Source organism: Hemitrygon akajei, chromosome 19 (assembly GCF_048418815.1).
Source record: "Hemitrygon akajei chromosome 19, sHemAka1.3, whole genome shotgun sequence".
Lineage (NCBI taxonomy): Eukaryota > Metazoa > Chordata > Chondrichthyes > Myliobatiformes > Dasyatidae > Hemitrygon > Hemitrygon akajei.
The window spans coordinates 65,465,054-65,478,676 of record NC_133142.1 but is presented as its reverse complement, the minus strand read 5'-3'; the positions used below and the strand labels follow the sequence as shown (position 1 = coordinate 65,478,676).

Genomic DNA, 13,623 nt, shown 5'->3' with positions numbered 1-13,623 from the left:
GAAAAAGTCTGGCTGTCCACTCTACCTATGCTTCTTATTTTAGACACATCTATAATGTCATCTCCCATCCACACTCATTCCAAATAGTCCAAACTCACTCACCCGCCCTCAAAAGACATTCTCTCCAATCCAGACAGCTTCCTGGTAAGTCTCCTCTGTGCCTCTCCAAGTTCCCACTTCCAAAGTTCTTCCTATGAGGCAACCAGAGCTGAACACAATGGTCTAAGCAGACAGCTGCAGTATTAGCTCATGTCTGTTGAACTTAATCCCTTGATTAATGAAGGCCAACACACCATGCACCTTCTTAACCAGCCTCTCAATTTGTTCAGCAGCTTTGAGGGATCTGTGGATGTAGACCGTCGGGCACCTCTGCTTAACCACACTGCTAAGAATCCTGTACGCTACCTTCAACTTTGATCTTCCAAAGTGTACCACTTCACACTTTTCTGGACTGAATACCATGTGCCACTTCTCACCCAGCTCTGCATCCTATCAATGTCCCGTGTTAACCTATGAAACCTTCTAAATCAGGTGTTCCCGATTTTTTTTATATGCCATGGAACAATACCATTAAACAAGGGGTCCGTGGACCCCAGGTTGGGAAACCATGTTTTATACCATTCACTATACCACCAACCTTCCTATCATCTGCAAACTGACTAATCTATCCTTCCCCCTCCTCCTCATCCAAATAATATACCAAAATCATAAAGAGCAGGGGGCCCCAAAACAGTTCCCTGTCAAACTGTTCCCAGCCTGTTCTGACCTGAGGTAGAATACAGTACATTTCATCTACCACCACCTTCTGCCTTCTGTGGGCAAGAGGCAAGTTTTCCTGGATCCTGGAAAGCCTTCTGACTTTCTGAATGAGCCTAGTGAGGAATCTTGTCTAACACCTTAGTAAATTCCATATAGACCACATCCACTGACAAAACAAATTAAATTATGGTAGAGCAAATTGTTTTTCCTCTTCACTTTTAGTAATTTTTGTTTTTTATCAGTATTTGTGCTTTTGATGCATTGCACTGGGACAGAATTATGGTCATCATGATTTTTGTGCAATTTCTGACTTACTGAAAAAAATCTACTTATGGACATCTCAAAAATTAAACTATTTTGTTACCAGGAATGGCCTGTACCCATCTCTGTGTTGAAAAACTTGCCACTTGAGCCTCTGTTAAATCATTGCCCCGTATTTTGACTCCCCTACCATGGGAGAAAGACTACCACTATTCATGTTATCTACATCCATCATGATTTTATAAACCCCTGAAAGGTCACATCTCAGCCTCCTACACCCTAGAGAAAAGTGCCTCAATCTATCTATTCACTCCTCATTTCTTAATCCCTCCAGTTCTACTAGTAGCATCATTGCAAATCTATCCTCTGCCCTTTTTAGCTCAATGACATCTTCTTGCAGCTAAGATTTGCTAGAAACAGCAATGAAACCAATTTGGGCAATAATCTAGACGATCACATATTTCTTTTTTCAAGGTCACAGAAGCCCAATGAGAGAAATTAAAATCTTAATTTAAATTTAAGAAGAAACATTTTCCATCAGCAAAAAGCTGAAATAGTTTACTAGGACAAGGAAATAACAGGTTAGTATCAATCTATGCCACAACACAGCCCCAGCTGCACGATGAGGAAATGTGTGTGGCACTTCTCATCACAACTGCATATCAGGACTGCACAAGAATACGTTTCCCGCCCAGACTCTTGAAGAAGGGATGTCTCAAATTCTAATTACCCTTTCCATTAAGAAGTGCCGCACGACTTTTCACTTTTTTTCAGCACAGGTCAAATTGAAGGGATAAGCCTAAAGAGGATCTGGAATCTGGTCAGGCGAGAACGCCCTTTGATATACGTACTGAGGGAATGGCGTGCGATGCGAACTACAAGTCCCAGCTAACCACTGCGGAAGGCGGAGAAAGAGAGGTTCTTCCTCGCTGCGACGTTGCTGTTGACCTTTATAATGCAAAGAGGAAGTTTCCGAGAGGCTAGAAACGTCCCTCTGGACGCGTTGCAAAGGAAGAACGGGGGATGAGCACGCTGTGCAATAAACAGTCCAGGCAGAGAAGCAAGTAAGCAAGGGAAATAGTGGCAGAGAAAATAACAGCAACGTTCAATTCCTCTGCCCTTCCTCCCGGAATCTACCGTACACAGGCCTGAAAATACAGCAGGTTAGTGTAGGAAACCGGCCGTATTGCATAATGAAATGCTCTCGTCTGTGATTAATAATTAATAGTCGATTCGTTTGGGAGGGAGAGGGGAACTTAATTGTAAAATATTATTTATTATTCTCTGTCCTTAGTCCATTCGATACTGAAGGTAATTTCAGAAGCAAAACTCACTAACACAATTGATAATAACATCACGTAATAATTATTTGCATGCATGTGTGAAGCCGATACGACCTGTTGTGATTTGCATGTGTACTGTGTAAAGGAGAGAAGAAAGAGAAATAATGGGTTTGGGGGAGGAAAAGCGGAGAGAGCGAGTTATTGTTCATCTGTCCGTCGTCAGCTCCTTGTATCCGGGTGGCCATTGACAGTTTAAGGATGGAGGGAGAATTGGGGTTAGGATAACCGTGAAATAGAAGTTACGTATGGATGATTCAGCTCTAAACTCAGGTTTTCATTCACTGACTTCCCTTCTTTGAAGGAAGTACCTGAAATGAAGTTGGTAGGAGAGCTGAAGCTGGGATTCGGCAACTGTAAAGGCTCCAACTTGGAGGAAAAAAAGCTGAGCTGCTGGAACTCAGCAGGTCAAGCAGCATCTGTAGAGAAAAATGGACAGATAAAAAGGTCTTGACTCAAAAGATCCACTACCCATTTCTCTCTGCTGATCCATTGAGTTCCTCCATCTAAAGCTGAGTTCTTACTGTAGGAACCCCAGAAATATTATATCAAAGTTTCAGTATTCAAAGTAAATGTATTATCAAAGTACATATACACCATATACAGCCCTGAGATTCATTTTAATGTGAGCAATCACAGTAAACACAAGAAATACAGTAGAATCAATGAATGTCTGTGCCCAATAGGATGGATAAATAACCAATTTAAAATAAAAAGTAGTAATAACTAATAATTAATAAGAAATATCAAGAACATGAGATGAAGGGTCCTTGAAGGCGAGTCCATAGGTTGTGGGAACAGTTCAGTGATGGGTGAGTGAAGTTATCGCCTCTGGTTTAGGAGCCTGATGGGCAAGGGGGTAGTAATCGTTCCTGACCCTGATGGTGTATGTCCTGATGGCAGCAGTGAGAAGAGAACATGGCCTGGATGGTGGGGGTCCTTGATGAGGGGTGCTGCTTTCCTGTGAAAGCACACCATATGGATGTGGTCAATGGTGTGTAGGGCTTTAGCTGTGATAGACTGGCTGTATCCACCACTCTTTGTAAGCTTTTTTATTGAGAGGTAGAATTTTGTCCTTGCCTCACTGTAGAAACTCCTATTTCCCTGTTACAGGAGTTGCCCAATACTTTTATTGATTGATTGATTGAGATACAGTGCAGATTAGGCCCTTTGAGTCATGCCATCCAGCAATCTCCCAAATTAACCCTAGCTTAATCAAAAGACCATCTGCAATGATCAATTTACCTGCCAACAGGTGGACTGTGGGAGGAAATCTATGCACTCATAGGGAGAAAGTACAAACTCCATATAAGCAGCAGTGGGAATTGAACCCTGGTCACCATTGTGCCACTGTGTCACCCCAATCATATTCCAACTGAGAAAATTAGGCAGTAGAGGTGGTAAAACCACACAATGCAGAGATATTCCAGTTGATGTGGCACACTCATGCCATTTCTTTTCATTTGACCTTAACTCCCCAGATCTTCCAGCTCTTGTCTGCAGTTCTACAAATCTTTCCTCTTCAAAGTTAAAGTTGGAATTGACCTGCTTCCACTGCTTTTTTTTCTGACTGTGTTCTAATCACACCAATCTGCTGTGCTTTATTTGGGGGGGGGGGGGGGGAAGCTCCCCTTCTTGCCCATTCCCGTTTTTTCTGCCAGTGAACATAAATCTTTGTTTTATATGGATTGGCTTACATGCCGATGGAAGTGGGATTTTCTCATCAAAAGGTTCAGGATTAAATTGGTTAAGGATTTTTTTTTATTCAAAAAGAAAGGTCTGTGCGACAAGAAAGGAAAGTTGGTTCCATGTTAATTTAAGGAGGAACTGACCTTTTCTTATGATCATTGTGTACTATTCCTTTCATGCCTTCCATACTTACTACCCATCACGGTTTTTGTCTTTATGTAGATGGTGATGTTAATGACAGGAGGAGTGTGACAGAAGGGGCATTACATTGAGTATATACCTTATATAGAGTTGGTTATTGGTTCTTTTCATTGCTATTTATGAAATCTGCTTGGAAATTAATGAGCAACACAAAAATGTTGGAGGAACTCAGCAGGTCGGGCAGCATTATATGGAGGGGAATAAAGAATCAAGGTAATGGGCCTAAACCCTTCATCAGGACTCAATTTCTCATTTATTTACACAGGAAAAGCTTATTTTGTGAATGAAGATTGCATTTAGTGGATGTACGTCCAAAGTATGTTATAGATAGCAAATTATCGTAGTTGGCTGGATAACTAAAACAAAACAGTATATCCTGGAAATATTTAGATCAGGACTAGAGAAACAGGATTAACGTTTCAGTTGATGGTTGAGATTTTTTAAATTTTTCCTCTTTGTATTAGAAGAATTGCAAAAAGTGACTATGGAAATACAAAACGAGGAGCACAAGGAGGAGGTTTAGGAGCTTGAAGACATGCACTCAATGTTTCAGGAACAGCTTCTTCCCCTCCACTGTCAGATTTCTGAATGGGCAATTGACTCATGAATGCTATCTTACTATTTTTTTTCTTTTGCTCTATTTTTGTACAGCAATTAATTATATATTGTAATGTAATGCTCGCTTGGCTAGCGGCTTAATATAGGGGATGATAGACCCCCCCCACCCCCACTGGCCTGGCCAAACTTAAGAAATCTTGTTTGGGTGAATGCTGTGTGATGTGTTCCCTGTTACAAACCAGTACCATATAACAAACAGTACACAATATGCAATTAAACAATTGAGCTTTATAATTCTTAATTTGACTACATGGCTAGTAAAGAAAACAAAAAAAGGAAAAGGGCCCATTCCCATGAAACAGTCTAATGCGCAAGGTTGGAGCTCACTGATAAGGCCGTTCATCCAGCATCGACCTCCTCCAATGTCACGACATAGGCCAGTGACATTAAACCTGATTCTGATTCAATTTGTTGTTTTGCACATTGATTGTCCATCTTTGTGTGCAGTTTTTCATTAATTCTATTGTGTTTCTTTGTAACAACTGTGAATGCCTACAGGAAAGTGAATCTCACGATTGCATATGGTGGCATACATGTACTTTTATAATAAATTGACTTTGAACTTTAATTGCAGGAGAACAGTAGCGATGATAAAGGTATGAAAATAAAATGACCCATGAAGCAATTCCCCAAAATATTATTCATATGAGCAATAATGTCTTCTCGCAACACCCAGACTAGGGTATTGTTTATTTTTGAACGAGAGGACAGATTCTCATGGAATCACATCGTTGGGTCTGAGATGAAGCCAAAGTTTCTTCAGTATTTGGTTTCCACTTTCTGAGAGTCATTGAGCATAGGAAATGGGCCCTTTGTCTCACCACATCTGTGCCAGCCAACCCTCCTCTTCCCCCCACCCGCCCCAAACCACCACCTATTCCATTTCCACTTTACACTTGCCAAGTAACCTACCAGTCACATTTCTTTTCTATCTGGAAGGAATTTGATGCTGCCACAGATTAAAATTGAGTCAATGCACGAAGTTCAAAGTTTGAAGGCGTTCATAGTAAATACAAAATACACACTGGAATCAATGAATGATTACACACAAACGGACGGATAAAGAACCAATGTGCAAAAGACAACCATCTGCAAATATAAAAAGAAGAAAAAATAAATCAATAAATAAATAATATTGAGAACATGAGTTGTAAAGTCCTTGAAAATAAGTCAATAGGTAGACGGTTTGTATTCTGCATGCAGGTTGGTGACCAGTGGTGTTCTGCAGGGATCTGTTCTGGGACCCCTCCTCTTTGTGATTTTTATAAATGACCTGGATGAAGAAGTAGAAGGGTGGGTTAGTAAGTTTGCTAATGACACGAAGGTTGGGATGTTCTGGATAGTCTTGAAGGTTGTCAGAGGTTACAGCGGGACATGAATAGGATGCAGAATTTGGCTGAGAAGTGATAGATGGTGTTCAACCCAGTTAAGTAGTTCATTATGCTAGGACAAATTTAAAGGCAGAATGTAGTGTTAAAGATAAGACTCTTGGCAGTGTGGAGGATCAGAAAGACCTTGAGGTCCATGTCCATAGGACACTCAAAGCTGCTGCACAGGTTGACAGTATTGTTAAGGCGAATGGTATGTTGGCCTTCATCAACATTGGGATTGAGGTCAAGAGCCATGAGGTAATGTTACAGCTACACAAGACCTTGGTTAGAACCCACTTGGAGTACTGCGTTCAGTTCTGGTCACCTCACTACAGGAAAGATGTGAATACTATAGAAAGAGTGCAGAGAGTGGTGGGTACATGGAATGAACTGCCAGCGATGGTGGTGGAAATTAATACAATAGGGTCTTTTAAGAGCCTCTTAGATAGGTACATGGAGTTTAGAAAAATAGACAGCTATGCAGTAAGGTAATTCTACTCTAGAAACTGCCTAGGTTACGTGGTTGGCACAACATGTGGTCCGAAGGGCCTGTAATGTGTTGTAGGTTTCTGTGTTCTATGGGATCAGCCAGGTGCTGGGGTGAGTAAAGTTATCTCTTCTGGTTCAAGAGCTGATGGTTGAGGGATACTAACCGTTCCTGAACCTGGTGGTGTGGGTCCTGAGGCTCCTGTTATTTGATCAAGACTCTATATGAGAACTCAGAATGTAGTCCCCTCTCAGTCTTGAAGCAGGGTCTTGACCTGATACATCGACAGTTCCTTTCACACACACGTGCTGGTTGACTCACTGAGTCATTCCAGAATGTTGTTTGTTGATCCTCTAGATAGATAGATAGATAGATAGATACTTTATTCATCCCAATGGGGAAATTCAACTTTTTTCCCAATCGTTCCTTATGATTTCACATCTGTGAAAATTAAATAAAACACATGCAAATGATGGAAATCTAGAATCAGAATCGGGTTTACCATCACTGACGTATATAGTCAAATTTTTGCAGCAGCAGTATAGAGCAAAATGTAAAAACTGCTGTAACCTACAAAATCAATAATGCAGAAGAGAAATGGTGAGGTAGTGGTTCACATGTTCATGGTCTGTTCTGATGGTAGAGGGAAAGAAGTTGTTCCTAACATGTTGAGTGTGGATCTCCCTCAATGGTAGTAATGAGAAGAGGGCATGTTCTGATGGTGTAGATCCTAATTGATGTATACTGCTGTTTAGAGTCAGCACATTTTTAACATTTCCTTAATGGCAAGGATGGTTGTATCCATGAGGGAGCTGCCTGAATCTACAACTCTCTACAACCACTTGCAATCCTGTGCTTTGGAGCCTCCATACCAGGAATAGAAACATAGAAAACCTACAGCACAATACAGGCCCTTTGGTCCACAAAGCTGTACCAAACATGTCCTTACCTTGGAATTTACCTCGGGCTATTTTTCTGAGCTCCATGTACCTGTCCTGGAGTCTCTTAAAAGACCCTATCGTTTCTGCCTCCACCACCATCGCCGGCAGCCCATGCCACGCACTCACCACTCTCTGTGTTTATATAAAAAGAAATCTTACCCCTGACATCCCTTCTGTACCTACTTCCATGCCCTCTCATGCTAGCCATTCCAGCCCTGGGGAATAAAGCCTCTGACGATCCACACGATCAATGCCTCCCATTATCTTATACACCTCTATCAGGTAATCTCTCATCCTCTGTTGCTCCAAGGAGAAAAGGCCGAGTTCACTCAACCTATTCTCATAAGGCATGTTCCCCAATCCAGGCAACATCCTTGTAAATCTCCTCTGCACCCTTTCTATGGTTTCCACATCTTTCCTATAGTGAGGCAACCAGAACTGAGCACAGTACTCCAAGTGGGGTCTGACCAGGGTCCTATATTGCGGCAAAATTACCTCTCGGCTTCTAAACTCAATCCCATGATTGATGAAGGCCAATATACCGTATGCCTTCTTAACCACAGAGTCAACCTGCATAGCAGCCTTGAGTGTCCTATGGACTCGGACCCCAAGATCCCTCTGATCCTCCACACTGCTAAGAGTCTTACTGTTAATATAATATTCTGCCATCATATCTGACCTACCAAAATGAACTACCTCACATTTATCTGGGTTGAACTCCATCTGCCACTTCTCAGCCCAGTTTTACATCCTATCTATGTCCCGCTGTAACCTCTGACAGCCCTTCACACTATCCACAACACCCCTAATCTTTGTGTCATCAGCAAATTTACCAACCTATTCCTCCACTTCTTCATCCAGGTCATTTATAAAAATCACGAAGTATAAGGGTCCCAGAACAGATCCCTGAGGCAGACTGGTCACCAACCTCCATTCAGAATATGACCTGACTACAACCACTTACCTTCTTTGGGCAAGCCAGTTCTGGATCCACAAAGCAATGTCCCTTGGATCCTATGCCTCCTTACTTTCTCAATAAGCTTTGCATGGGGTACCTTGTCAGATGCCTTGATGAAATCCATATACACTACATCTATGGTTCTTCCTTCATCAATGTGTTTAGTCACATCCAAAAATAATTCAATCTTGCTCGTAAGGCACGACCTGCCTTCGACAAAGCCATGCTGACTATTCCTAATCATGTATTGCCTCTCCAAATGCTCATAAATCCTGCTGCTGCCATCAAGAAGAAAGTGCAGGAGTCTCAGGACTCACACCACCAGGTTCAGGAACAGTTATTATCTCTCAACCATCAGGCTCTTGAACCAGAAGGGATAACTTCACTCAACTTCACTCACCCATCACTGAACTGTTCCCACAACCTATGGATTTGCTTTCAAGGACTCTTCATCTCATGTTCTCGATATTTATTACTTATCTATTATTATTATTATTATTATTATTAATTTTTTCTCAGCTCAAGCTAGTAAAACCTGAACTACGGGCATAGCCAAGCACACTCATTTGTCAATTGCAAGGAACTTTCGGATTATTCTAGTGTTCTTTAGTATTATGGCTTTTGGAAGATTTACATAGATATTACTGTGTAGCCTTAATTGTTTAATGCTATTGTGTTGTGCCTTTGGGATGATGCTAGTTGTAGATATTACTCTTGGGACAATGTTTACCTTGTTCATGTTCCAGTCTTTCAACTTCCCGTTTTAATTCAGCATATTTCTGATGTTTTTCACTTCTTGATTTCTGTCTGTTGTGTGTGTTTGGAATGGCTGTATCTATTAAGTAAGTTGTTCCTGCTTGTTTATCCTGTGTTATTATATCGTGGTGGTTATATTGGATTGTCCTATCTGTAATAACTGATTGGCTGTAAAATAATTTTTGGTATTCTGACTCTAAAACTGGATTAGGCTTGTATTTATAGTAAGATGTGATTTCTTTTATGAGTTTGTATTTTAGAAAAGATTTTCATGCATGATGTTGGCCATTTGATGGTGTTTATTATGATTATTATTATTTCTTTTTCTTTCTTTTTGTATTTGTGCAGTTTGTTGTTTTTTGTGTTTCCAAATTGGTTGTTTGTCTGTTCTGTTGGATGCAGGCTTTCATTGATTCTCTTGGGTTTCTTGTATTTACTGAGCATGTCTGCAAGAAAATGAATTTCCAGGTTGTATATGGTGTCATATATGTACTTTGATAATAAATTTACTTTAGAACTTTAGACTTTTGATTTCTCTGTTGGGAGCTAGTATTGACCTGATGGGTTGAATTTCCTTTTGTATAAGCAAGGTACATTGTATAACATTGCTGATTCGACTGAAATTGAAAACTTGCCTCTTCTCCATCAACTATGGTCAATCTTTTAATCATCTGCAGATGTCCTTTATACATATTCTACTTTATTATCATGTACTAGCAAAAATAAGCAGCTTATTTCAGAGTTCTGGGTGTTCCCTGGTAACGCCCTTCAAATCAGGTTTAATATCACTAGCATATGTTGTGAAATGTTGTTGTTTTGCGGCAATAGTATACCGGTAGTACAATACGTAATAATCAAAAAACTATTAATTAAAATTGGTATACTATTGGCTGTGTGAGTCTAGGGAAAACACTCTCCATTCCCACCGATCTCGTGAGATTGAGACGTCCCCAAACCCCGGTTTGTGTGGACGCTGTGGAATTTGCTCCCTGTTACAGATTAGTGTCATGAAATAACAGACACTACACTGCATAGGATTAAATGAATTATATTTATGAATCTTAACTAAAGGGTTAGTCAAGAAAAACAAAAAGAAAAGGGCCCACTTTAATTAAACAGTCAAATTGGAGTTCATCTTCAATTTCTCTGTCACTCATGCACTGGGCCCTTGGTCTGCGTGAAAGCACACACCACCTTTCAAACATCGCTTGCAATCCATCTTGTACAAACAGGTTTCCCACTGGGTCGTATCCTAGACCAGTTCTCCCCAATGTCTTCTGTCTTCATCTCCCGCTGAACCAAGAAAAAAGACCAAGACCAACCTCAGTGTTTCACCAAAAGAACCTCCAAATTCTACCATCCTAAAAGGGTGGCACCCATTCCTCATCATCCCTTATCTTCAACAATAATCCAAGCTGACTGACAGCAGAGCAGACTGCTCTTACAGAGCTGTTAAATGAAATATGTACAACATAACAGTAAAAATATGAACCAGGGCATTACATGTATGTGTATGTGATGTAATTAAGGCTTAAGAGCAGAATTAGGCCATTTGGCACATTGAATCTGCTCTACCATTCCATCGTGGCTGATTTATTATCCATCTCAGCCCCATTCTTCTGCCTTCTCTTTGTAATATTTGTTGTTCTGACTCATCAAGAAACTATCAACTTTCACTTTAAATGTACTCAATGACTTGGCCTCTGCGGCTTGTTGGTAGTATTAAAAGAGAGGGAAAATAGTGAGGTAGTGTTTATGGGTTCACTGTCCATTCAGAAATATGCTGGTAGAGGGGAAGAGGTCGTTCCTGAAATGTTGAGTGTGTCTCTTCAGGCTCCTCCTAGGTGGTACCAATGAGAAGAGGGCATCTACAGAGTGAAGGGGGTGCTTGATGGATATCACTGTAGGTGTTATTCTTGTTTAATACCTCAGCACACACTAAATCCACTTATTTAAATATTACACAGTAAACAGAAGGAGGTGATAAGGTGAGAGAGGGGAATAGGGAATGGTGACGGGGGAGGGGCGCATTACCAAAGTTCAAGAAATCAATGTTCATGCTATCAGGCTGGCGACTACCCAGACAGAATATAAGGTGAAGTTCTTCCAGCCTGAGTGTGATTTCATTGCGACTGAGGAGGAGGAGGCCATCGACTGACGTGTTGGACTAATATTGATTTCTTGAACTTCCAGTGATGTACCCCCCCGCCCCCCCCCCGGCAACGTTCCCCATTCCCATCCCACTGGTGCTCCTCCCCCTTTTCTTTCTTCCGTGGCCTTCTGCCCTTTCCTATCAGACTCCCCCTGCTCTAGCCTTGTATTTCTTTCACTAATCAACTTCCCAGCTCTTTACTTCCCCCTCCCCCCTCCCAGTTTCACCTGTCACCTTGTGTTTCTCCTTCCCCTTCTCTCACCTTTTTGCTCTGACTCCCCATCTTTTATTTCCCCCAGTCTCGGCTCGAAATGGCGGCGTAGTCTTTTCCATAGAGGCTGCCTGACCTGCTGATTCCTCCATTGTGTGTATTGCTTGGATTTCCAGCATCTGCAGCTTTTCTCTTGTTTGTGATACAGTGAAACGTGCTGTTTTCCTCACATCACATCAGTGAGGGTTGTGCTGGACAGTCCAGAAATGTGGCTGTGCTTCTGGCACCAACATAGTATGCATGTAGCTGACTAACCTTATCCTGTACATCTTTAGAATGTGGGAGGAAGCCCATGCGGTCATGGGGAAAACATACAAGCTCTTGACAGTCAGTGGCAGGAAATGAACCTTGATCAGTGACCACTGGTGCTATAAAGTGATACTCAAACCATTACGTTATTGATTGTCCCCTGCTGCCCTTTTCGGCTGTACAGCTCACTGACTGTGCCAAAATATAGTGCTGCTCCCAGCTGGTTCATGTTGGTTGTAGTACCTAAGTGAATACAGTACAAGTGACTTTTCTTCACCTATAGTTACTTATTATTCACTATAAAACTTACTGTAATAATTGATTAATTTCTCTGTTAGTAATCAAAACTGCTCGCTTGCCAGATTCACAGAGCAAAGGGTGGGACCTCTATTTCCCTGCATTATGTACCGCCTCAGCAGTGAGTGACGCTGACTGTTGCTTATTTGTGAGTAGTGTGAGGGGTATTTCATCAGTTATATCAGATAAAGACTGAGTTCTTGGAGGCAATCATACCTGTTTAAACCAGAGGGCATGCATTTAAGGTGAGGGGGGTAATTTCAAAGGAGATGTGATGAGGAGACTTTTTAATACATTGAGTAATGGGTGCCTGGAATGTGTGGCAAGAGATGATGGTACAGGCAGAAACGTTAGAGATTTTTAAGAAAGGTTAAGACAGGCACATGAGTGTGAGGGAACTCAGAATCAGAATTAGGATTATTATCACCAGCATGTGTCGTGAAATCTGTTAATTTAGCAGCAGCAGTTCAATGCAATACATAATCTAGAAAAATAATAGTACATAAGTAAATCAATTGCAGTATACGTATATTGAATAGATTAAAAACTGTGCAAAAACCAGAAATAATATATATTTAAAAAATGAGGTGGTGTTCAAGGGTTCAATGTTCATTTAGGAATTGGATGGCAGAGGGGAAGAAGCTGTTTCTGAATCACTGAGTGTGTGCCTTCAGGCTTCTGTACCTCCTACCTGATGGTAACAGTGAGAAAAGGGCATGTCCTGGGTCCTTCATAATGGATGCTGCCTTTCTGAGACACTGCTCCTTGAAAATGTCCTGGGTACTTTGTAGGCTAGTAACCAAGATAGTACTGATTAAATGTACAACCCTCTTCAGCTTCTTTTGGTCCTGTGCAATATCTCCCCCACACCAGACAGTGATGCAGCCTGTCAGAATGCTCTCCATGGTACATCTACAGAAGTTTTGTGTGTATTTGTTGACATACTAAATCTCTTCAAACTCCTAATGACTCCTAATGAATACACATACAAATAGGATTTACATCCTGGGAATGGGGGAAAAATTGATTGCATCTTGCATTTGCAAGCTCTACATTTCCCAAGTGGTTCTGCATTGATCAGAGTTTGATCTGGGATTCATTTGCACTGTTGAGAATTCAGCTTTTCCAAGTGCTCCACTTGCAGTTGGATTCTGCTTATCAACAGAAACCCCTCATATTCTGACTGGTATCGAGTTTCCAGATCTCAGATGAGGTACGAGTGACAGATGGAGTTCAATCCAGAAAAGAGTTAAGTGACTCACTTTGGAGAGTGC

At 41.2% G+C, this 13,623-nt stretch overlaps 1 protein-coding gene across 2 annotated transcripts in view; it reads left to right on the top strand.

Moving 5' to 3' along the window:
• Positions 1 to 1,920: 1,920 nt before the first annotated feature.
• Positions 1,921 to 13,623, top strand: part of mon1a (MON1 secretory trafficking family member A) — a 51,129-nt gene continuing 39,426 nt past the window's right edge. The window contains exon 1 of one of the 2 annotated variants that reach the window (XM_073072658.1): positions 1,921 to 2,084. In XM_073072658.1, the coding sequence (XP_072928759.1) occupies positions 2,044 to 2,084 (41 nt within the window). In that variant the 5' untranslated portion in view covers positions 1,921 to 2,043. Of the gene's footprint in view, positions 2,184 to 13,623 lie in introns of both variants that reach the window. The other variant, XM_073072660.1, reaches the window with a different exon arrangement.